The sequence below is a fragment of the Monopterus albus genome, unplaced genomic scaffold (assembly GCF_001952655.1).
Source record: "Monopterus albus unplaced genomic scaffold, M_albus_1.0 scaffold14.1, whole genome shotgun sequence".
Taxonomy (NCBI): Eukaryota; Metazoa; Chordata; class Actinopteri; order Synbranchiformes; family Synbranchidae; genus Monopterus; species Monopterus albus.
This window is the reverse complement of record NW_018127894.1, coordinates 2,271,932-2,297,945: the sequence shown is the minus strand read 5'-3', so window position 1 is coordinate 2,297,945 and position 26,014 is coordinate 2,271,932. Positions and strand designations below refer to the sequence as shown.

The 26,014-nt window shown below is 39.0% G+C and overlaps 2 protein-coding genes across 4 annotated transcripts in view; both read right to left on the bottom strand.

The window, feature by feature from the left end:
- The window catches only part of mfsd14a2 (major facilitator superfamily domain containing 14A2), a 23,944-nt gene extending 21,271 nt beyond the window's left edge, over positions 1 to 2,673 (bottom strand). The window contains exon 1 of the mRNA XM_020591550.1: positions 2,643 to 2,673. Within this exon, the coding sequence (XP_020447206.1) occupies positions 2,643 to 2,673 (31 nt within the window). The remainder of the gene's footprint in view (positions 1 to 2,642) is intronic.
- LOC109955316 (myosin IXb) lies at positions 2,012 to 26,014 on the bottom strand. Of its 3 annotated transcripts, none has more exons than XM_020591350.1 (40): positions 25,524 to 26,014; positions 24,413 to 25,229; positions 20,767 to 20,861; positions 20,484 to 20,546; positions 20,205 to 20,304; positions 19,188 to 19,288; positions 18,345 to 18,468; positions 17,949 to 18,038; positions 17,678 to 17,794; positions 17,442 to 17,576; positions 16,933 to 17,054; positions 16,320 to 16,461; positions 15,212 to 15,401; positions 15,067 to 15,142; positions 14,206 to 14,292; positions 14,050 to 14,089; positions 13,755 to 13,877; positions 13,084 to 13,164; positions 12,882 to 12,992; positions 12,646 to 12,768; positions 12,180 to 12,329; positions 11,584 to 11,729; positions 10,811 to 11,170; positions 10,516 to 10,597; positions 8,974 to 9,077; positions 8,758 to 8,837; positions 7,944 to 8,128; positions 7,611 to 7,718; positions 7,203 to 7,373; positions 7,063 to 7,101; positions 6,856 to 6,967; positions 6,698 to 6,771; positions 6,383 to 6,575; positions 5,828 to 5,956; positions 5,406 to 5,511; positions 5,198 to 5,329; positions 4,896 to 5,019; positions 4,429 to 4,529; positions 4,218 to 4,342; positions 2,012 to 3,313 (listed from the first exon to the last, which is right to left on the bottom strand). In XM_020591350.1, exons 2-40 carry the CDS (start codon positions 25,169 to 25,171, stop codon positions 3,048 to 3,050), a joined length of 5,466 nt encoding a protein of 1,821 aa, XP_020447006.1. In that variant the 5' UTR covers positions 25,172 to 25,229; positions 25,524 to 26,014; the 3' UTR covers positions 2,012 to 3,047. The 3 variants fall into 3 exon arrangements, with proteins under 3 accessions (XP_020447006.1, XP_020447007.1, XP_020447008.1); XM_020591351.1 differs by having other exon boundaries at positions 25,919 to 26,011; XM_020591352.1 differs by having other exon boundaries at positions 3,229 to 3,313; positions 4,206 to 4,342.

Sequence of the window (26,014 nt, the reverse complement as noted above, 5' to 3'; positions counted from 1 at the left end):
CTTTTTCTTCTTTTTCTCCACCGTCATTGTTAACTTATTGCCATTCTTGGTGTCAAACGATCATCGTCGCACCTATCAAAACTAAAATAATCTACTGGTTTCGGTTACCAAACTCATAACACCTCAGCAGTCGGTTCCAGTTAGCTAGCAAGTTAGCCAGCTAGCTAAATGATTTCTCATCCCCACCTCACTTCAACTCGTCTTCCTGTACTAAATGTTGACCCGCCTCTCTCATCCAATACCGAGCAACGATTGGTTTTTAGATAAACGTGTATATCCACACGATGCGTCTGATTGGTTCAGAGAAACGTTAACGTTTGATCCTAGTGATTTGTGGACATCACATCGCGGGCAACAAAGAGGAAAACCCTTATATGGCGAGATGTATATGTTCAACCTCCTCTGTGAACACAATTACCACAGTGTCATAGCGTATACTGTACGTGCCGTTATACATTCAGTTTTTTTACTTGAGTAAACAAATAAATAGCATAAAATAAGCAAAGGTAGGCTAGCATTCATACAGAGTGGGTCATTTCACAATAATGTGTATTATTGGATTATAATGATGCATTCATATGCAGTCTACTGTCACGTGTAAAGGAGACGCTTACTTACTTCTGATCTTAACTAAAAATGCTAATTTATAGTTTATGGATTAGCAAATTTTTGGATCATATTTAGGGCTACTAGTCTGAATCTGCAAAATAAATGCATAGTAAGTAATTGTAAATGTAGTGGAGAAAAAGGTATCATATTTACTTCTGAACTGTAGTGGGGTACAAGTACAAAGTAGCTGAGAATGGAATTTCTCATGTAAAGTATAAGTACTTCAAAATTATAGTTAAGTACAGTAGCCTACCTCAGTGAATGTATTATTTTCCACTGCTGCTTTTGCCATACCACACAACTGTTGTAAATGCAACAATGCAAACTTCTTTTTGCAGTGCATTTTCAATATTTTCCTACACCTAAAGCCCCTAAGAAATGCTAGTTTAAAAAAGAAATTTACTTATGACTTTATAATGAAAGCATTTCTATACATGCTCCATGTTATATAATTGTTATTTTACATTTTGAAGTCACTTTTTTACTTCTATGTGTTTTCTGTTTGAGTATTTTGTTAGTTTGAAAATGTTTTATTATGTTATCCCCTGTGTGGGTTATACTGTTTCAGACTTGAACATTTAAAAAGTAGAACTGATCTGTGATGCAATACAATACAGGATGAAGATATGAATTATATTCAGAGGGGGAAAATATGGAAAGGGGTGAATGTGCAAGCACTGGCTAATATAACTTTAAAAATGACAAAATGGCACAGTTTTGTGTAGTAATACACATGCAGCTCAATGACTTTTACACTTCTGAGAATGTTAGAAAATTAGGAAATAAAAACCTTTTGTGTTGGAAATTTGCCACAGGGTGTATGCAACATAAATTTATAGTGAGTCACAAAAATCATTTAACTAAGTTTGGACTAGAAATAAGAACAGAACTTGCATTTTCTTGATCTAGAGAAGTATCTAGCAGTAGTCAAAAAATTGTGTTTGTCATGGCAACGCTTTCAGTCTTTGGTTCAGATTGACTATAATCACTTATAATGAACATTTGAGAACAAATGAATTGAAAAATGTATTATATTTTTAGGTTTTCCCATGATCCAGCTCCTGATAATTACAAACTTTTAATACAAAATTATATTGAACACAAAATCTGCCTATCACCCAGAAATATATGCTATAATTTTCATTCATGTTTTAAAGACAGAAAATTTATTTATTTATTTTTTGTCAGGTTTATGGTGGCTCCTGAAGTGCAATTTTAGCAGATTTATCGGTTATTGAGTTTAGTTTCAAAATGAATTAAGATTTTTTCATAAATTTTTTTAAAATATAATCAAAGGGAAAAAAAGTTCATATTTACAAAATAATTCAGAATTTTAATATAAAAGCTTGTCATTAATATTTTTCTATGATCTCTACTCAATATTTTCATTTATTTTGAGCAGGTTTTTATAAGCTTTGTTATTTACATTATACTTTTGTCAGGGTGATACTAAGGTACTGAACCTAATTCCTGTCCAAAATACTGTATGTCACATACTGTGACATGCATACTGAAACCTATAACAGAACAATTATTAGTTTTACTGGTATTGTACAGATGAGTTAATGTGTTATTTATTGAGATTATAGCAAGAAACACTTGAAAATGGTCAATTTTTTTCAGCTTGTGCCAAAGACGAACTTGGAAGAAGTCCACTAAAAACTGCATCATACCTTTTATAAAATGTACAGGCATCCATATTAAACACCTACATGTAGAGACCAAATGTTTACCTGGTGAAACTAATACAGTGCAAAGAAAAGTGACAGACGGAAATATTTTCAGTCTGAGAGACAACAATACTGTATGACAATTTCCTTTATACATATGTGTGCCGAATCAGTGGTTAGTCACAGCAGTAGATATCACAGGAAAAATGAAAAGCTGAACAACAATTTCAGATGCACAACACTGCATTTAGGGAGAACACAAATGTTTTTACTATGGAGATTCACTTTATGCAAATTGTTAGAACTTTTTTGGTACGCCTAAAAGACTTTTGTTTCACAAAAACCATAAACTCCCATTAGTACCACAGTGGTTGAGCTCTGAATATCTGTCCATTATTAAAGGAGATACTTGTAGCCTCAATTCCTCATTACAATTTGTTGTTTTCCTGTACAGATGAGTCCTACCTTCTATAAAATGTGTACTTTAAAGATCTGAACTATGTATAAAATCACATACAGTGTATTGATTTAGAGTCTGAGTAGTTGCCACTGTTGATTCTTCTTCAAATGCATTATAAAAACCCTGGAGAGACAGTCCGTATGGTGTCCCGTTAAATACAAATACATTCTCAAAGCACTTTGTTTCTATAGCAGCACTGACAAAAGGAAGTCTATAAAACAAAGTGCTCGTTTTTTTTCCCACAACACAAGTCTTCTATTAACACATCCTTAAAAATATTCAAATTATTACAACTTGTGGTGTTATGCTCAAGTTAAATCTTCATCTTCATCAATGAAAGGGATGTCCAGGCTGTTAAAGGTCCGAGGCAAAGTCTTGCTGGTGACCTGGGGCTTGGTGGTTAGACAGGGATCATCTTGGCTGGGCAGCAGTGACATGGATTGAGTAGCATCTAGCATGGACTCTCTCTGTTCATCATTTGTTTGAGCCATCAGATTTCTGACTCTCTGTGCCAGGTCAGGAGGCTTATGCAGCCAGTTGGATGCTTGGGTCTTCAATCGCATGGTCACCTTTCCTGGTAAATGCAACATCTGATTAGAAAACATATTTGGTATGAGCTTTGTAGAACAGAGACACTATCAACCACAAGTTCCTGTGTTGGTTTGACAGTGTACCATCGCTTATTTATAGAAAAAGAAAATAAAAGGAACTTCATATAAGTAGAACCAGTTATTCTGATAAGAGCATCTAGTGTGTAGAGTTAAGAGAATATAGAACTTCTGAACCTCTGTTCTGTTGTGATTTAGTGTCCTCCAACCTGGTCTGAGGGAAAACCCACTTATGGCTGTTCTAAATGCAAATATCACCACCTCTGACATTGGAAAGGTGTGACAGTCGAAACATCAGCGTGCTTCAGTTGGAGTAGTTGTCAGATGGTCAGTGTCTAAAAGCCCCTACTCCACAACCTTTCTAATGCTAGAACTGGGGTGGTTATATCTGACAACTTAAATAATTTTCTAAGATGACAATCACACCCACTACTTTTGGCCATGTGAGATGATGTGTGAAAAAGTAAGGCAGGATTTGAGCTTCTCTCTTAAGCTCTTGTGTCATTCTTCACACAGCTCCTTGCGCCTATAACTGAGGGCAAACACTTTCATGGAGAAAATGTAGGGCCTTATCTTCACTTGTATGATTCATTGTTTTGAGACTACAAGGGCATGAGAAAGGCACAGAGAGCCCTGCAGACCTGCCTGTTTTCTGCCCTCCTGAAGAGTGTGGTCATTAGTAGTGGGTACGGTATGAACACTTTTGATGTTAGATGTTGTCCAAAAGTTACCTTCAAGCATATTGAAATCACTATTTGTTGTCTATACACAGAAACATAAGCTATTATGTTCATATAATGTCTGACATACCATGGTGGCCAACTGATTCTAACCCAGAGGAAGGTGAGAGTACCTTACCTCCCTACTGACCTTCCAGTTCCAGGCTTCTCAGTCGTTCTTCTAAACTCTCTGTGCTCATCGATGAAGCCGAGTCCAAGTTTTCATTGTCAGACTGCTCCTGCTCCAGATCAGGTAACCTACAGGCCAACTCCACCCTGACAATAACAAATCAAAATCTCATTCAGAAATGTGATTTTGAACACATGGTTCAATTGACGATAATGAAACAATTATATCTTACTTTTCTTGCTTGATGGACTTGATCCTTTCAATGAGAGTCTTCTCTGTTTCATCAGTGTGTGTTTCCTCTTGAACAGTCAGCTTTGAAGGCTTGTCAACAACCTACACAGAGATCAGAGCAGTGGTTGGTTGTCAGCTGCTGAATAAACACCCTGTCTCCAAATCCCATACACTTTATTTCATAAGGGAACTACTTTCTACCTACTCTAAAAACTATATTCTTTCAGACTGACAAGCCTTTAAGGATACAGGTGGGCATTTTCTATAGTGATAGTATTTTCAACAATCCCCCTACAGAAACAAAGAACTGTCTTTCTTTGCCTCTGATGGTCAATTTAACATGATTCTGTGAGCAGGTTTACTCCCCACCCCAAGTATAGTCTCCAATGTCTTGTTTTATTTTATGATCTTTGCAATATTCCAGCTGGATTGACAAACTTAAAAACTGGCTTATCAGTGTCCTCTCACCGTGTTTTGTCTCCTCAATTTGAGCTGATTAACAGCCAGGGCTTCTGCGTATTCCAGCTCATGGATATTCTGCATCTTCTCTTTGTAGCGTCTGAACTGCTCACAGATTAGGATCTCCACACACCTGCAAGTAAGTAAGTCAGTGCAGAATACACCCCACTAGAAACAGTGTCCATCTCTATGGACATCTCTATATCTAACAAGAACACATACGGTATTTCAAAGCTGGATCTGAAATGCAAAAAACTACCATTCATCTAGAAGATGTAGAGTTAGAGTTCAGTTTCAATATGATAACTCACAGTGTAACCTTGGACACGTCCTTCATACAGAGAAAGGGGTCATCAGTATCAGGAGGCCGCAGGATGCAAGGGGCAAACACAATAGCAAGAGCTCCTGGTGACATCTTATTGTGCTGTTCTTCCTTTGCAACCCTAAAAAAAAGAGGGGTCAAGCTGTCACAGGACATTTCTCATAAAACTACACACAAATAAAATGAAATCTTCCTACCTGACAAGGTGAAAGATGAGCCGCTCTAATGTGTTATAATTAGCAGGAGGAAGTTCATCAATCTTTTGGTATATACCCCTTATTCTTTCATCTTTCTCTGGTAGCTCTGTGGGTGGAAAAACAGAAATAAATTTGACCACCATGGACAGCTTCTAAAGTATGAGTTAATATGTTTACTGTCTACAAAAATAGATATGCACAATAATCATACAGCGATTCCCTCCAAACCTCTAAACAGAAGAACCCCATTTAGGTCACACAATCTATGGTAACACATCTATCTCACTGATTCTGTTTTATATTATCTCTTATTCTACCATGAAAAATAAGCACATTCATCAGGAACATACTTGTATGCAAACTAGACCTATCAGGGTGAATATTAAATTATGTATATATATAAAAAATGTCTATTTACTCACCCACAGCATGCAGAAAGTCACTATAGAGGGAAAAGGTCATGAGAGGGTCAGGCAGCTCTCTGAGCCACCGTTTAACCAGGCCTGTAGTGGTGTGGATGGGGTAGTTCTCTAAACATGCTGCCTCAGGATCTGATGACAAAAGACAGGGCACACAGAAGAAACACAAATTTCAAAATTATTTAATTAGTATTTGACTACATTTGTGTATTTATTTATACTGTCAGGTTATTTAATGACAAGTATTGAGTGTATATTTTGACAAAATATATAGCAGGAATAAAACGACATGCTCTAACTTGAGCCATCTCAAAATAAATTCCATGTATAAACTTTAGAAGAATTATTTTATGTTTATCTACAAGAGAATTAAATTGGTTACAATGCGACATTGCAGGAAATGCTTTTTTGATGTAGCTCTAAATCATTTACACCGACTATAATACCAATTAATAATACAAGAACATCATTTTGTGAAACCCTAACCTGTTAAGTACACACGTTTTAGACAGACTCTTGTGTATTTTAAGTTCAAGTAGTGTGCAAAGAGTTCCTTACTAGTCTCCAGAATCTGGTGGAGCTCCCTTGCTTGCAAGGCCGAACCTGACTTGCGGTAAATGCCCTCCGTATAAAGGCCGTTTAGCTCCACATGCAAAAGCAACAACTCCATTACCTTTGGCACTGGGTTGGAGTTACTGCTAAGGATACACACCTGTACCCCAAAGTGAAGGGAGCCAGGCACACTGCCATCCTATCCCACAAGATAAGGGGAGTACATATGAGACACTGACAGGGAGTCTTGAGAAACTGTGTCTTTAGTTACTCAACCACACGTTAGGATTTGTTGAGAGCATTTAAAATGTCAGTCTCTACCTGCTGTGCACACCGTGTTGAACAATCAGTGGTGATTTTGCTCAGACATTTCTTGTGGCATATTAACTTGCAAGCTAAAATGACAAATATAAGAACATATTAGACTATTATCATAGTCTCCTGGTAGTTTTTAAAGCAGTGTATCTCTCTGAACTCACCACTGCACATGTAGGCTTTCTCCATTCCCCAGATGTAGGAGCCACACATGTCACATGACTGCATAATGTTCACCTGGTATGTGCTGAACAGGTGATCCAGAGGACTGTCAGGCTATAAAGACAGGGTGTACAGGCAATAAACTAGGTTATTACCCGAGATTTATAAGGCAGAAACTCAATAGTGCAGAAAAAAACTATTCAGCTTACACATTTTTCCTTCTTCCTCTTGTTTATCATCTTTGTAGCCTGAGAGAAACCAGAAGTGAGATATATGAGTGAGCCAAGTGAGAGTTTATAATCTCAAAGTGGTTTAGAGACTGGCGATTGGCTGTAAATCTTCAGTTTACCTTGGCTGGTTCAGACTCCACTCGTTTTAGCTCTGCCCTGATGAAGCCGTCCAGCACAGACTCAAACAGAGTAACCACCAGTGAGACTTCTGCCTTCTGCATGGGTCCTGCTAGTGAGTTCACTTTGTTATGGTAGCTCATCATTAGATCTTTGTAGGCAATCTGGGGCTTCTGTCAGTCACAAAATGTATATGAACAGTACAGTTAGTCACTACTTTTACTCTAAAGCCAATCTGGCTTGTTTGTAAGACAACTAATGGCAGGCCTTTGATAAGTGACTTCAATATAAACAGCAGTATAGTGTGACATGCCAGGAAGAGATGAAAAAGAAAACAGTTAGCCCTACTTTTTCTCTGCTACATGAAACTTTCTGTGACTCACTGGTTTGGAGGAAGATACTAAACTCACCTGGATGGAGTACATGCTTTTTATTGTCTCTCTGAACTGCACGGTGGCTGTGAGGAAGAGGCTCTCTGCTGGCGATAGCTTTTTTATTCTTGATTGCAGCTCATTCACCTGATGAAAAGATAAGCAAATTATGAACAAGTGGAAGATAGGATTCTGTTTTGGGCATTTTTGCCTTAAGTGGATAGCTGATATTGAAGAGGTAGGAAGGGAAGGAAACGGGGGGGTAATGACAAACTAACATAGGCCATTAATCTAAAAATGAAGTGGTTGCCATGTGACACAGGGCAGCATTCTGCTGCGTTTTTCTCCCCCCTCCTCAGGTGGTGAGCTCACCTGATTGCCCAGGAATTCGTCCAGGTTTCGCAGCTCCTTGGGGTCTTTGATCTCTCGGTCCAGAGATGTGTTCCACTCAGTTGCCCGTGTGGCCCGGCTGATTCGAATGGTGGGATTTCGATTGATCCTTGTGCCGCTTTGGTTTGGCGCTTGGTAGGCATGTTGGGTGTAGCTGGGCAAGGTGGCTGTAAGTGACAGGAGGAGAAATGGCTTTGTTTGTCTGAAAACCAGAAGTTACCACTATGTCTGTTTGTGTATGTGTAGTGTAGAATACAATATGTGATGTGTAGAATATTCAATAAAATACTGTATGTATATAATACTTTTATGTATAAGATGGGGTATCTTAAAACTCAAATCCATAATGTCGGCTTGTCATAGAAAAACATTATGTTTGATAACAATTGTAGATCAGCAATTAACCTCTAGATGGCAGTGAAAAGAAGATTTGTGTAAACCAGTGATACACTGTATGTTGGTGAAATTGGGGGGCCCAGTAAACAAACTCCAGCATCATAAGAAAAATATATTTATACACACATACCTCTTCCTACCCTGCCCTTGCCTTAAAATGATTGACATCTTGTTTATCAAACTTGAAGTCCTCCCTACTACAACCAATTTAAAGCACATCACTATACATACAGTATGTGTACACTTAAAATATCTGTACCATACAGATAAATAAGTTTTAAAAAAAGCAATGTGACTGTACAAAATGTATGTACGTGAACCATGGCAGCAATAAAAAAAAAATTGATTTTGAAGTCCTGTTAATGCTTTGGGGACTCAGCATTGGATAAAATGTGGTTACCGGTTTTATCTGATGGCAAGTCGTTACTTGGCATACATTTGGGTGTCCGTTTCTTCAGGAATCGACTGAGAAACCAAACCCTGTAGAAAAGAAGATCTGTATAAATTCCAGTGCAGCAAGATATCAAATACGTTAGGTAATGTTTAGTGAAAAGTTTGGTTTTGAGGACTCAAACTGAATAATTTTCTTATTATTAAAGTGAGTGAAGCATTTTACCTCTCAGGACTTGTGACTGGTGAGTGATTGGACCCGTGCTGTTCTAGGTCCTCAGTGGTCCTGGACAGAACACTCAACCTCGACCCATCGGCTTCTGCTGGTGTCTGCAACAGTATTAAAACATGAACATGCTCCAAGTATAACATCTGTGAATGAGAAAAACCTAACAAACCAACTTTCACAGAGGAAAACCAAAAATGTTGTTCCTAATATTCTGCTCCACCAGGTCCCCCTGCAAAAGCCATACGCAATACTTCGGAAAGGCTTCCCACAGCTCCCCCCACCACCAAACCAGACCCCATACACTTTGTAAAATATCAGCAGTAGTCATGCAAAGCTCAACTTTGCCCTAACTTTGACCTTTTTTGCCTTAAATAGTATGAGCAAAGTTAGTTAAGATTTTAGTAAATTTATGTCACTGTCCTTGTGAACATTTATTATTAAACTATTATACAGCTTAGTAGGATTAAAATGATGAATTTACAGATTTAAAAATCAGATTTTTCATGGTTATGAATTAATCATTAAATGTGATTGGCTCAGTGCACCAACAGTACAATCTGTATGAGTAATCAACAATGATGTTTATATTATTACGGCACTATTATTTTTGCCATCATTTGAAAACCGTAATAACTGGTCTGTTTACATGAAGCCATGTAGTTTAAGATCAATACATGTTGCCATGCATTGTCTAAACAAATTCATATGATTAAGATGACACTATGGCAATATATCAAAAGACTGTATACATTTTTAATAATATTATTTTATAAAACCATTGACATAATTTATGGTTAATTTTTGGTGTACATGCACTAAAAACACAGTCACAATGAGTGTAAATGAAGGAATAATCTGGAACTGCTGAAGCCACAATGATCAAATTCCAGTCTTAATAAAAGGAACTCATTATATTCTAGGGGAGTCTAATGTGTACCTGCTGACCTACGGCCCATTTGGGTGAAAAGGCAAAAAAGATCAGAAATGAGCTTTGCAAACAAATTTGATATTTCCTTTGTGCTTGGAAGCAACAGCTCATTCTTAAAGGTCCACGGTTGCAGAGCAGAAATGAAACATTCCAGAACAATGCAACCTCCAAGGCCTGCATGCAGAGCAGCATCATGGCCAATCAAGCATCCCTCTGGTCAGTACCTCGACCTGAGATTTGAGGACCCGGATATCCGTGCAACTGGCCGAGCTCTTCAGGCTGGGCATATGAGGGCTGATGGGAGGCAGTGGAAAGCTCCAGCACTCACTCTCTTCAGAATCCCTAAAGTTAAACATCAAACGGGGGCCTTCGGTGATTCAGGTGTTTGATTTGAGGAGCATCAATTTAGGGGCTTTTTAACTTAGGCTCAAGATCACAATATACACAGCTAGACCACTTTGAATTGTTTAATCCATCATTTGTTGTTGTAAAGGACACTAACAACAGATATACAAGAAAAAAAAAAATACTTGAATGTTCTAGTTAAAAATGCAAACACACTGTTCTGAAAATTCTTCTGGATTATGTAGTAACACAAGGACAACTGTTACCTCGCTGCTAGGGGGTGAGCTCTCAGAGTCTGATGAGGTGATCTTGGACAGCTCTTCAGCAGACATGGACTTCAATCTGAGCCTGTTTCACAGGGGAAATAGGAGCCGAGATGTGGATTACTGGACTAAAATTAAACACTTTACAAGTACTGCTAACAGAATCAAGATGTACATTCTAAGAAGCTCTTGGCATGAAAACATCTTATCATGAGAGAGATGTACAAAAGACAAAAAGCTTATGAAAACATTTTAAAAGTTTATGACAGATGATGAATGTAGAAATTGAAAAACCTACACAAACCCATCTTTCCCATTTTCTTTTCGCTGGTTAATTTCTGGACTTGATTTGACTGTTGGTTCAAACTCGCCCTGTCTTTCCCTCCACCTCTCGGCCTTCTCCTTGATGTCCCCCGTATCTTTGTAGCGCTGAAGTGAGCTGCTTTTAGAAGGGCTGGGGGAGCGATCATTATCACCAACTTTTGCGTCCCCAGGGAACGAGAGGGGTCTGTTGAGAGAAGAGGAGGATGCTTCTTCATCTCTTTTCTCTCTGCTCCAAGCAGTTTGAGCGGACTGGTCTTTGGCTGGATCTGGCTGTGGCATCCTGCTGGGACTGAGCTCCAACTTGGGCTGTCTCTTTAATTCTTTTTTGGGGACGCTGTTATGAAAGAACCACAAAATCACAACAACTTTATCCATAATATGAATGCTAATGGATTATTATCTATTGCCAATTTTACATGAAATGCACAAAGTAAACTGAACTGTCTAGTTAAAACTACTCTTCATAGCTTATCACACATGTTGATTACAAATTTAAGGAAGCCTTATCACAAATGTTTGTTAAAGAAACAAAAACATCTGTTGGCTCATAGCATTATCTCTGGGTAATATTCTATCTGTTGTACACATGCAATATTCAGACACGCCTAATGTATAATGTGGCTACAATATCTATGTAAAGAGTGATTTAAAATCTATGCAATCAGTGTAATTTAGATTTGAGCGCTCATAGATGTTGGTGCTGGTGCTTCTGCAGTAAGAGCGATGTAGATACAGTGTTATGTATACCTGTCTCGACTAAGCCTGATTTGGGATGTTCCCTCGTCTCCCTCCTTGTCATGTTGCTGTTCTCTCCTCTTCCAGGAGCTCCTCCATGCTGTCTGGATCACTGTAGCGGCTCGGTTTTGGTTCTCATAAAACCCACGCCAGCTCCTCTGAAACACCAGAAATCTTTTGTCTTTAGACTTCAGTCTCCTGTTATGCCCTTTACTTGTTTTTAGACTTTAGGGAAAGTTCTTATTTTTGCTAGAACACTGACCAAGCAATGCTAAGTGCCTGAAAGCTTCTCACGGACCCCCTCCCAATTTAGATGCAGATGACTGAAGGACTCAGCAAAAGAAAATTGTCAATAAATTAATAGTAAATTATCCTGATTTTGATATTGTGGTAAGAAAAGTGGCTTTGGTTGTTTTATCCAGCTTGCCCTCTGAAAATGAGCAGGTCAAGGTCTTGTTACAAATTTAACTAGTGGCATGTCTTAAAATGTGTGGTTTGGCTGTTAACAGTGTTACTGAAAGCTGCAATGTTTTCATTTTTCACCAGTTCCCATACACAGAGTTCAAAACTGTATCTTTTATTCTAAAATATTTATATATGAACTGTACCTGTATGATCATTGCAGCATCTCTCTTTTGCACAAAGTGTAACCTTATCAGACAGACACGAAACCAGCGCTGCAGGATAACGATGCGACGCATCACTTCTTTGTTTAGAGTGTCTTGGAGCAGCTGCCTCTCCTTTTCCTTGAGGAACACCTGAGCAGATGAGAGGAAGAGTTTGAGGCACATTTGTACAGTGTAATCTGCATCACATGTAGCACATTTATTATTGTTTTTTATTACTTTCTGTATGAATAAAATCTACACTGTGCCACCCTTGGTAAGTGACACTGTTCTCTTATTCATGACAATACATTTGTTTACCTATAGTGGCCTTTTAATGTTCACAATATTTCTGCATGTTAATCCAAAACAACACAATAGGACATAATACAATAATAAATATCTGGCAATGATCCACATGACCATGGCGAGCTTTAACTGGATTAAATTATTAATACGACTTCTTTACCTTTGTTCCTCCTATTTGGTAAGTAGTCTTATCCAGTTGCAACTGTTCAAACAGTTCAGTTATTTGCTCCGGGGTTGCAGTGGCTCCTTTTGGAAGCAACATCCAGAACTTCTCAACAAATTCCTGTCACCAGGAGAAAAACATCAGACAACATTGATGGTACATGTTAACAGTGATATGTACAGAGGTGTTTAGTGCGGATGTCCTTTTTAGCATCTGTATACTTATAATCTTACCTTAAATGTGAACTTGGCACTGTAGCCCAGCTTCTGGATGCGAACCATCTGCAGTATGCCTGTGTACCTGATTTGCTGTAGCACAAGTTCATCATCAAAGTGCAGCTCCTTCTGCACAGAAAAAGTGATGAACTGTGTTATCCAGTCCAACATGTAGAACTAATGTTACCATGATGGTGTTACAGATTCAGCTTGACGTTACCTTTTCAGCGTTGGAGCGCATGCAGAAAATGAAGAAGGGCTCTGCTTTTTCAATCGTCTCCATCAGCTTTCCGAGTGATGCCTGTGTGATGCATCAGAGGGAATGAGTAATGGATGATTCTCAGTTATTACCACTAGGCTGTTCCTATTTTTATGGGTAGACATTACTCAGTGAGCTAAGACTAAACACAGACAGACAAGTATTTTCCCCCATGGTTTACTAAATACTTTTAGCAGCTAGCAGCAAATTGTTTTTATGAATGTTAGTTGTTGAAAAGAGGATTAGCCACCAAACAAACTCCTTAATACACAACTATGAAACCTAAGGTAAAGATGAACGGTAAGTATGAATAGAGAGACTGTCTGAAAAATCTAAGCAATCTCCCAATTAGACAGTAAATCTACAGGTTTTATCATCAATACCTAAAAACATTTGTAAAACATTATATGTCCACTGTTGAAAACCAAGAAAACAGAAAAAAAAGGTCTGAAATTCAGATATTCACATCTCTCAAATGAATTTTTATAGCAACCATAATACTGATGAGGTGATAAAAGTGACCGGTTACATGGCTGATACATTTTTGGGCAACACTTATAAATGCAACCTTCCTGTATCACATAATTGTGAATCAAACACTAATAGTCTGCACAGTTACACAGGGGACAAACCTGAAACTGAGCAGTAATTGTAGGAGGCCGCGTTCTCTGGAAAGGTTGGAAGATGGATTTGCTGGTTCGGTCGTGCGCTGTGAGGCCAACAACGTGTTGGAGTGAGTGCAAATCCATGAGGTTCTGTTTTATAAAAACATAAATAAGATCATCTTTTTGAGTTGCAAAAAAAAAGACCTGAATGAATATACGGATAAACACATGAAGTCAACAACGAATCTGACTCAAGGTGCATAACAAACATCTCATTTTACGTGCCTGACCTTCATCAACACTGCACCCAATAACACATTACCTTTGGAATGAGCTGCTTCTGTCGACCACTTCTATTTCTCCTGCAGAAAATGGAGACAAAATGAGGCTCCGTACAACAATACAGCTTTGGACACAGAATATTAGAAGTTGAAGAATAACGGATCAAAATCTGTGCTTTTAAACTAAATCCACTTACTTTCTCATTTCATAATTGTCAAAGATGTCTTCAAATAAATCAAGAGGATGTTCATCAGAGTGATCAAATGAGAAATCCAGAGTCATGCTGTAAATGTAACAGGTATTATAAGCAGAGGACACATTTTAATTTGTCTTTTGTGTGTACGTATGTACATTCACTCTGGGTCATTCTGGAATATTATTTGTGTTCAGGAAACATTTCATGTGTGTGATGGACATGTTAAGAGTGTCTCCCTGCCTTCTACTAACTGTATGCCAGGAAAGTCACTGGCATCTAGAGGGCATCAGCAAACCTGCTTTCATCATTTGTGAGGCCTTAGATATTTAACATCTTTAGTCGAGCTCAGGGTTCATAATCATGACACCAGACTACAGGACAGGCTGGCTTTAAAGGTTCGTTGTACCAGCTCTGAACTGGGGAAGACTGGTTTCCAGTACTATGCATCTCACTAATGGAACAAGCTTCAACACAGCTTGAAGTTAGAGACATTCAATCCTATGAGAGTCTTTAGGCTTTACTAGTACTTGTGACTGTTTTAATTAGTGTGTGATTGTTGTTTTGAGTGAATTAATTTCCTTGTTTTAATCTTCTGTACTGTATATGCAGTTTGTTCTCAGGTGTCCTTCGAGATCATGATCTCAGTGATTTCCTGAATAAATAAAGCTTAACTGACCGAATTAAAAAAATAATCATGAACAGTATTTTAAACAGTGCATGTTTTTGAAATGAAACCTGGATGGTTAATGCTGTGAAACAGAAAATGCCTTTCTGATTCAGACCCATGAGCAGGTTGAATATATTTGGTTATAACCAAATTAAAATCAAGCCACAGTGAGAAACAGACTGCAGTATATTTACCTGGACATTCTGTCTGCAGTACTGCTGCGGTGCCTCATGTCTTTGAGGGATCTGCGAGAGCTTTGCTTGGCAAGTGCTGTGGTAACAATACAACAAATAAATTGCAGCTGAAATTCAGGCTCGATTAGCAACTAAAGCTACTTACTTAATGCTGCCCGATGGCGTCCCATGTTTTTGAATACTGTGAGGATACGGATGGTCGCTCGGAGGATGCCCCATCTGAACAGCGCAGCTGGACTGGATGCAACCAGGTGATGCAGGAACGCCCGCTCACTGCTCCGTAAAAGTGATATGACTTCAGGGCGCATGTGTTCTGTGTTTTTCTCTCTGAACTCCTGAGGAACAACAATAATCATGATTAATATGCTAAATCACAGTAGTAGAGGTGTGATGCTTATCATGACGTCCCACGGTCCATGTGCTTGGCAGCCAATACATTTTAAATAAATAAGACAAATGGGTTGTCATCTAATTTGTTTGATTGGCCTGTGTTTACATATTAACAATTGGCATGACAGTACTATACATCCAATTTCAGGCCTATGTGTCTGTGTGAGGATACACACACACACACACACACACACACACACACACACACAGTGCACATCAGAACAGAGAAGCATGTGTTTTGGCTGCATTCACACCAAATCCTTCCCACAGGGTTGAACAACAGTGTGGCTGTGTTTACTCATGCTTTAGAATGTAACCACTGGTAAACAATCACACAATAATGTTTTAATTATCTGATTCACTTTGTTCTCGCTTATGCCACTCCCTCTCCTCAATGACTCTCTAGCTGTTTCTCTCTTTGTCTCACACAGATCTCCAATCCCTAACTCCACCTCGCCTCGTTTATACAGGAGGTTCTGCAAACTCATCTAGGCAAAAATACTACTTCTCGTTGTGGCATTTTGGAGGGTCAACATTGACGCCTCATGCCAGTACTGTACCTTTTACACATAACTGCAAGGCAGAAAACTGGTGAAAGATTTCTGCATTGAATGAGCAGTGTAAAAGGGACTAATAATGACTACAAACTTCACAGTACATCCACGGTCTTGTTGGGGGGAGGGGGCAGCATTAATCATTCACTTAGTTCAGGTTTTTCCCCATGCTGGTTTATCTATCAAGGCCACAGCAGAGCAACATTTTACAGAGGAATGCTGGAAAGTATACCTGCTGAATTTTAAATGTTGCTGAGGAAATTGTAATTTACAGTGTTGGGTGTTTGTACTGTGGGAACAATACTCCACCTTGATGTGGTAGGTCACCCTCCCAGCAAAGTGCTGAATAGTAAAAGCCGCCTTTGTAGGTTGAGTGAGCACAAAGAACGGGTTGGTCTGATGTTGCTGCTTCAACTTGTCGAACAGGGATTCATCTGTGGCTTGAGGAAGGCTAAAGTTACACAGACAGAAGGATAGAATATCCATTTCAACTTTTATCTTGGAAATAAAATGAGCCTGAATTAAAAAAAAAAGAGCAAGTGAACACCAACAGAAATTGCTGTATTATTCAAAAGGGGATACTGACAAACTAGAAAAATAGTAAAACACTGGATGAGCAATAATTCAATACTGATTGGTCACTAGATTTCACTTTTACAATAAGGTGATGACATGACAATATTACAATGGTATTAGGTAGATTTAGCAAATTTGAACCATTTTATAGAAGAAAATCAAGGCAATATGTGTAGATAATATGCGTTTGACATATAATGTATAGTAATAAATGTCCTTCAATGTGCTCATGTGAGGGTATACCGAATGTCTTTTTCAAATGCCTTGACTTCTTATTAAAGTAACCATAAAATGTTTAGTGTGAGAAATCATGGCAGGAGGCACGTTAAAGACCGACTTCACCTACTTGCTCTCCCTATCTAGTAGGTCAAAGAGTCCGGCGGATTTCATGCTGAGCAGCTGAATGCAGCCACTGTTGTCAATATACTTGATGTTTCGCCAAGTGATGCCCTCTGACGCATAATCGTCCTGGAAGAAATTTAGTCACACTTACATAACCATTTTTTTTCTGTGGAACCGCAGTGTCTGCAGGTTTTAAGACTCGTTAATACCAACTGGATTTTATAATAATGAAGGGAAACAAAGGAAACACAACAAGCTGAAAATGCCAAGAAATGTTAAAAGGACTACTGTGAGCAGCTTTATGATGTAAAACAGTGTGGTAAATCTGTAAAATCATGTAAGCAGTTTTTAAAATATAATTTCAGATGTTTAATTTTTCCATGATTTGCAGGGACCGAGCTAACTAATTACACAGGGTGAATGAAAAGCTGTGTCAAGTTGATGCAAATATGATGTAAAATTAAAATGAATATGTAAAAAAAAGAAGCTAAAAATATCTGTAAATACACCTACTTGCTCAAGCTTGAAGATGTTCTGGTTGATGTAAAACAGCAGTTTTTCATTTGTGTAGTTGATGCACAGCTGCTCAAAACTGTTTGTCTGGAGGTTCTCAAATCCAAACATATCCAAGATACCAATGGACAAACACTACATACAAAACAGCAAACAGTACGTTCATAACAAACATACAAATAACAATGTACGGGAAACGTCATTAACTGAGATATATATGCTTAAAAGGGACTTACAGAGATGGACTCCTCCATGTCTCGTCTATTGAGCATTGCATGGTTTATGTGAAGGACGATCCAGTCAAACAGAGCACTGTACAAACACTTGGCCATGGAGTCCCGCATTTTGGAGGCCTATACACAGAAACATCAAACAAAGCAAATCACAAACAAAAGAAACGTACTTTGATGCAGGATGATTACAAAAAAAATGCATTTTAATGATTGAGGTGAATTAGTGACTGTATACATATGGGTTCAGCCCTAATACTAAATTTGAACTCAATACCTTTAGTAGTGTGTACTGTGAGACAATGAAAGCCTTGCCGGTCACTATTCTCTTCTTGGTCAAAGCCTTCACCAGAAGCTCCTTTTTAACCTAGAAAAAAGGAAAAGAAAAATACAACTAGACAAAACTGTAGAATATAAAACAACACATTATTAAATCCACAAGAAAATCACTAACAACTACAGTACTGGAGAAAATAAGTGTGGTGACAATGCTGTTCTCTGCTGTTGCTCTGCTCTGCTTGAGTGACACTTTGTAGTTATTGTGATTTCATCCCAAGTAAACTAGCACAACTCACCTGGAGAGTTCTAGTGTAGATAATAACCCCAGATGCTGGTTTAACATTATATAGTGTACCCCTGCTTAGCAAACATGATCAACCATTAGGAGCCATACCTTGAGCAGGTGAGACAGTGTAGACAAGACTTCAGGAGGTCCAACCTCCAGGACCTGACCGTCCTCTGACAGCGTGTATGTCACATTGCCCAGGTGCAGGATGGCAGAGAGGATGGAAAATATGCTGCATGGTGAGAAAAAAAGCCATGCTAAGATATCTATGAAGCCCTTTATTAAAGAAAAATACGTTTATTTTTACTTTGACCATATTTTGACTATATTCCTGTTTCTAAGTTAACACTGCTTTGTAGATTTAATCACTAACTGTTTCGGTTTCAGTTGTTATTCACCACAAGAACCAAGCTGAACAGATTACAATCTATGCAAGCGCTTTACTGCATGTGTATGCCATGTCCCCAGGCTGTCAGGTGCTTGCCAACATGCTCGCTGCATTTTTCTCCTGCTGGACTTGACAAGCTCAGACTTGCCAGTGACACAGATAGAAAAGCTGAAACTCCAGATGGCATTTGGTTAAATTACACATTACTTTGCCCGCCTGCACATTTTTATAATGGTACAACAAAGAGAAAAAAAAAAAGTGAAACACCATTGTAAATATCATTATGACTGAGAAGTAGAGTGAAATATTGCCTACAAGAGCAACTGAGTGAACTTTGCTGTAATAACACAGTATATATCCTCAGACTGTCTACAGTATTGTACTGGTACTATTTGTCCTTGATGATAAATCTCAGACAAAAAAGGAAAATAATTATAATTTTAAAATATTAGTGTTTAAATACTGGTTTTGCAGTGGTTCGTTAACTATTCTTCAAACATTATGGAAAATGTATATACAAATGCCTGCAGCATTTCAGTTGTTGATTATAAAACCATACATACTGTTTCTTGGTGGAGGCCAGGAATCCAACCATTTCCATAGCCTGATGCAGCCTCTTGTATTCCTGTCCAAGTTTCTCCTCATCATCTAACTGGAGGTCTTTCTGCAACGGGCAGAAAAACATGGAAAGAGCGAGAGTGAACATTAAGCACAGCCACAGAGGAGTGTGAATGGACACAGGCAGCACTGTCAAACTAAGCTGTCCACACATAACCACTAATATATAAACGACATCAGTTTTGTGTTTTTATACACAAACATTTACTGTTACCATCTTTAATGGATGTCATGCTCCTTTTTGAGTTATCCCTTTCCAATTTTTTGTCTGTCATACCTGCAAGTTTAATTAAGTGACACTGACAAATAAAAATTACACAGCATCTAACTGAGCCGTAAGCCTGTCCTTGTGTATTTTGTAGCATGTTAGCAAGGCAATTATCCATGACTCATGACTGCAGCTGGAATACACTGATTATACTGTAAATACTGTAAAGCTGCTAAAACAAACAATAAGTGTGACAGTAGTTCCTAAAGTGGAATGTGATGGTGAAAATTGCTGGTAGTTGGCCCACTAAACCAAACAAACCAGAACCCATGCAGAGACCAACTTTTTCAGGCGGTCCTACTGTATTTTTTAGTCCATCCAAGAGTTCAGCCAAAACACAGCATTTTCAAAAGACATAAATAAATAGGACTAAATGGGTAAATGTGTCCGTATGTTCAACAAGCTCCTAAACAAGTTAGACGCCAGCACGTTCTCAGAATAATAAAATGATTTTGAAAGAAGCAGATGCACTGTAAGCCTAGTTTTACTGTTTTATCTGAGTATCTGTTTATTCACTTCACAGGAGAAGCTTTGACACGCAACAATTTCCTGTTACTGATACTGTGGGTCTGTTTCTATGAAACACCTACCACTGGTTTTCCTCATTTGATAACATCAAATGACCCATCATGTCTTATACCTGTCTTCCATCTCCTCTATTACTGCTCCTGCTAAGACTGCAGATCAATGGTACCTGGTTGAGGTAGAGATAATCCTGTGGATTTAACAGATGGAACTCCTCCTGCTCCTCTTTGGACGCACCTGCCAGCAGATAGTAGAACACATGGAAGTTCCTGTAGGTCAGAGGTCACAGAACGCACACACAGCCAGTCAGGGCTCACGCAAGTTTTATTTCAACTCTTATTTACTCAGAATTTCACTGCACAGATAGCTGTAAAGGTGTGTTTTGAGTATGGTCTGCTTTTATTGGCCCATGCAACAGGTCACTGGCATCTGACAATCCTTATTATACCTCTCACTCTTATTTCTGCACACCAGGCGGGACTTTTCTAGTAGGTATTTTTCAACAACTGCCCTACAAGAGACACAGAACAAGAGAATGTCAACAAAACCTGTGAAACTTTGATGAGGTTGCCAACACAGTCCAATTATGACATAAAAAGAAGAATTAACTGTCAAAATAAATAGATCAAGTGAGATAAACTGTGCTGCAGAAGCCTTAAAGATGAGCACAGTAAATGGTATATAAAAATGAGTACAGGGGTTGGTGAGAAAAATAAAACATTATGCCTCACCCTCTGATGACACCGCTCTGCAGGTAGTTTAGCTGGATGAACTTCCCAAAGCGACTGGAGTTGTTATTCTGTGTGGTCTTAGCGTTGCCAAAGGCCTGTTTGAAACATGAGGAACACCAGTTTTAAAACAGACACATTTATAAGAATGTTTCTCACAGATGCTGGCAGCCAGATCTAAACATTGTACAAGCTTGCTACACAAATCAGTTTGTAGAAGAGTGTTTCTGTTAGCAATGTTAACAACAAAATCTAACAGTGATGTTCATTCTAATGTGTAGTCTGCAACAAAATCTGATAACTAAGAGACAAAGTAAACGAGACTAGACAGAAAGTGCAGTGATAGTGGGACGTATCAAAATGACCAAAGCCAAATCTAACAATCAGTGGGGGATACACAAGAACGGTAGAGTAGTATCTGCTGAGAGGGGATTAGTCAGTTAATCAACCACCAGATAACAAGCTCAATAACTGACTCATTACTGAGTCATCAAGTTAAAAAGCCAAACATTATCTGGTTTCCTTATCTCAACTGTGAGAATTTTCAGCTAAATTCCATTTCCTTTTATAGTACAGGACAGTACCTGACAATCACTTTCATTATGGACAAATCTGTTCAATTAACCAATAAATGGTTCAGTCCAAAAACATGCCAGAAAAGAATTTAAACATCTACTTGTCTTTAGATGTCTTGCTTTGATCAACAGACCAAAACCCAAAGATATTCATTTTACAATAAAATAAAAGAGAAAGAATTAACAAACCTTCATAACAGTGAAGCTGCAATCAGAGAATGAATGATCTTAATTATTGATTGACTAATGTATTTACTAATTATTTCAACTCTGCTAATACAAATCAAATATCTAAACTGTGTCATGATTCTGTCTGATTGTTCTCAACTCCTGTTCAGACTTTCCAGCTTTATTCTTGTTACCTGTGATTCCTGTTTTGACCCCGGATTGCTTTGACCATCAAGTACTGCCTTGCCCTCTGGATTTTGATAATGTTCTGTGTATTGACCTTCGCACTTTCCTCTCTGACCTCTCGTTTTTGGATCCCTTGGCTGTGCGAGTTTGCCGGCACTGACCCTGGATTGTTATTATTGACCTTGATTGCATTTCTGGACTAAAGAGGAAGCTATCTGCTCAATCTCGCCTGGCGTTTTAATTGAGTTCACGTCAGACAATACTGGCAACGTTACACGCCAGCCCTGACAAACTGTTTCAGACTAAATTTGATAAGACTTCTGATAAGCATTTGTGATGGTTTTATTTTTAGGCCAAACAATTATTTGACAACCTACTAAAATAATTGATAACAGTCAGTAATCTGACTGGTTGTACAGCTGCATGGATGCAACACAATGGAGCTGGTATCTAAGGTTCACTACCAATGACACAACTGACTCCACCCATGACAAAGTCAATGGGTACAATGACACACACAGGATTGCAAATGTTTATTAGCTTTCACTGACTGGATTAGTTTTTACATCCCACATTTTACCTTTGCTGAAAGAAAAACAAAACTACAAACGGAGCTGATACCAGCCTCTGTCGGTATCCATTCCTGTGTGAGCTATTCAAAGGTCATGTTTTAACAGGCCAAAGCAGTGCCTTCTCAGTGACTTTCATTTTCAACCAGATGTTAGAAACGGGATACAGGAGGGCAAACAATGAAAGGCATGTGGAGAGAAAACACAGGTGAAATTTCCAAGAATAAGATGGCCAATGTCAAAATGACAGCTAACCAGAACATACAGCAAGGCAGCCACAACTACACTACTACCCGTCATGATATGAAAGCTAATCCGGAGAATATTCCTTAGTGATCAATAAGCATCTAAATTACATTATGTAATTATGTGATGTCACCTGAGAACTCCATTATACCACTAATGCAACTGGTATAAAATAGATTTGGGTTACTGAGGACTGAAAGAAATACTGTGCTGAAAAACTAAATCTAGACAAAAAAAAAAAGTTTTTTAAAAAATGGTTTAAAATGTGAAAAATGGGGCTGAATTCCACCTTGAAATACAGACCTTAGGAAATCGGCCAAGCAAAGAAAGAAAAGAGTATATTTGTGTGAATGGAGTTTAAGCAAAGCGAGAGGGTGAAAAGGAGGTGATTTACACTTTGTGTAGCTACATACAGTATGTCAGCAGACCCGGCTGAGCCTGTTCTTACACGTTCCTGTCTCGGTTCTCTCTTGGTGTTCCCTCAAAGACAACGCCCTGGACATTCCCCCCGTGGACCTCAGCTTCCTGCTCACTGACACAACTGCTTACTCAGTCCGGTAAGTGCCTTTCTTTAAGAAAGCACAGTGCCATCAACATCTGCTATAGGATTTTTGCCTTAAAATACTTCTACATCTCCATTACTTACACAATGTTTTACATTGGCATTGGATACATTCTTCAGTGGCAGCTTTCTGGCACCATAAACATAAAATTCATGTTCAGTTGGCTCTACATACTGATGTCAAGGGAGATAACATTTATTGAAAATCTCGCAGGACAAAAAAAAGTCACGCTTTGGTGATTCCAGATAAAGGAACAAGCTGATAACCAAGATGGCAATCAGCAGCCAAACTACAGAACCGTAAAAAAAACACCAACTCATCCTCATTACTACAGGAGGAAACTTGTCAACAGGTCTTGGCCAATCCTTATGTACAGCTTTGGTGTAAACACTTCCTCTCCAGCCTAAAGTAAGCTTGTTCTCTATTTTCCCGGTATAAGAAGAAAAAAAAAAAATCACAGCAAGCCAACAGACCACTCTCTCTCCTCAAGTTAAATCTGTGCCTCTGTGGACACCTTAACAAAATGCCAGTGAGCTCACTTTACCAAAAAATATGCTGTTGCTTAATTCAAGCAGAAGCTTGTTGGACCTGTTCACAGAAAGGAAACTTCCATATTTAGTCATTCTCTTAAAAAAAAGACTGGTCCCTTGGAATTGTGTGTGTATGGGTATGATCGGTGATAAAGCAAGCCAGTATAATTGATGTAAAAGGATTAGTGCACATATCCAGTAGGTCTCCACACCTACTGTTCCTACACAGTTTCCTGTGTAGACTTGAATGGTGCAGTGAAGCAACATGAGCAGCATGTTCAAAGACACGTATGAAACAAGCTTTTTGTTTCAGAATATTGTATTTTTAATGATGTGAAACCAACTAGTGCTTTGCTTCCCACTTGCTGATTTGTTCTCAGGCCTTGAGAAAATGGCTTTTCCCCATTAAACACAATCTTTTGTAAGCCACAAGGAAGTGGGAATTTCCCTAAGAAGCTTATGACCTAGTTTCATGTTAGTTATCATTTAAATAAATCATGTAATTTAACAGAGAACTGAAACAGAAAGCAGATAATGCAGGGAAATGCCGACAAATGCAACAACCTGTCAGAATTAAACTGACATTACTATATGTGGTAGTGTCATCAGACACAGCTTTACTCTTTAAGGAAATATGGGAGCTTCACACAAATGTGCGAGGACTGTATTTTGAAAGACCAACAATTAGACATTTGGATAGCAAGACAACATAAATGACAAACACTCTTCTGTTAACTTTGTAGAGGTAGTACAACTCTATAAAGTTGATAGAGTGAAACACAGACGTGGTGGCTGGCTTCACAGTGACCTACCTCTAGCACTGGGCCCGCCCCGAGGATGGTCCTTTCCAGCCCACTGGAGTATGTCTTCTGGCTGAGAGCAGTCAAGCAGTGGATGAGATAACTGCTGCTTTCAGTCTTCCCCGAGCCACTCTCACCAGATATCACAATACACTGGTTAACCTGCCTGTTCAGCATGGCATGGAAGGCCACGTCGGCTATAGCAAATATATGAGGGCTGAGTTTGCCTAGTGGCTGGTTCTCGTACATCTTGACATACATGGGGTTGTAGTAAACAGGTAGGAACTTATTGGGATTAACGGCGATGAGGATGTTGCCTGCATAGGTGTAAATTTTGAGCCTGTAGAATCGCTGACGTAAAGCCTCCAGGACACTCTCCTCAGTCACAGTTTGGAGGTTGCAAAGGTCATCACAGTCCTCTCTGCTACTTTGTTCCTGCTGCTGCTGCAGGATGAAATAGTAACCCTGGCTCTGAAGATGCCACTTCTGTGCCTCTGGTGGCCACAGCAGGACTCGCTCCAGAGGACAGTCCCCAGCCTCCAATAGCCTCTCCCCTCTGCCAGTCTTCCTAACCTCCAGCAGGCTGTACGGCTGACTGGAGTCCAGGCCCAGATTGACCACAGCATTGTGAATGACTGTCCTCACTGTATCCTGGGCGCTGACCTGCAGGGGACAGTAGGCAGCGGTGCCCTGGGACAGCCTGGGGTAGATCTGCACAACACGGGTCTCTCCATCCTGCTCAGGGGCCCTAGCTTCATCTGTAGTGCTCATCCTGATACAGAGACAGGCTTCAGCACAGCTGGCTGCCCCAACACTTTGCCAGCACCCACTGTAGAAATGGACACATACTGTCACCAAATACCAATTTACAATGTAGGAACGATAGTGAAAATTAAATACTAGCTAATCTAATCTTTAGATACTTTACTCTTTATAATAAAACTGAATTTTTTATGGCATAAATATACTGCCACTCACAATATGATGTAAATCCCTACTGTATCAGAGATATTCCACACACCCCTCTTCCCCATTAAAATTCCCACCTATACAACCGGCCAGGCGTCAAATGCCAAACAGTAACACGTATCAAACAGGACCCAAATGTCACAATAACTCTCACCTTTCGAGGAAAACCAGTCATTTCATCCCCAGAAGCCGAAATACTCATGTCAGGGAGTACGAGCTCTGCACTTCCAGGTAGTGTTAACGAACTCCAATCACAACTTAAGGAAAAAATGTTTCTTCACCTGCGCTTTCCCAAAAGGTAAACCAAGGAACTACTTCTACGCACGTCTAAATGACGAAAACTTAATTTTCCATCAATTCTTCGTCCGTATTATTCGTATAAATCAGTTTCTGAAATCGTGGATGACCGTCCCCTCCTCGTCCTCCTGTGCGACAACTTAGCCTAACGTTACTTCCTAGATTCCTTCACACACTCGAAATACACAACAACACACACACACACACCCGTCGACAAGGTGGAAATAAATGGACGGCTTTCCCTTCACTGACCTGAAATGCGTCACCCTTTCGCTCCCAGGTGTTAAAACTGCTGATTAGTAAAACACCACCTGACCTTGTAACAGAGTGACACTTTGACATAACCGA

What these genes read in the sequence shown, in the direction of transcription:
- LOC109955316 (XM_020591350.1), bottom strand. Translation starts at nt 25,171, where the DNA reads ATGAGCACTACAGATGAAGCTAGGGCCCCTGAGCAGGATGGAGAGACC. An exon ending in ACCAAATAGGAGGAACAAAG is followed by an intron (nt 12,330 to 12,645) that starts GTAAAGAAGTCG and finishes TCATCTGCTCAG; the next exon opens with GTGTTCCTCAAGGAAAAGGA. An exon ending in AAGTCCATCAAGCAAGAAAA is followed by an intron (nt 4,343 to 4,428) that starts GTAAGATATAAT and finishes TGTTATTGTCAG; the next exon opens with GGTGGAGTTGGCCTGTAGGT.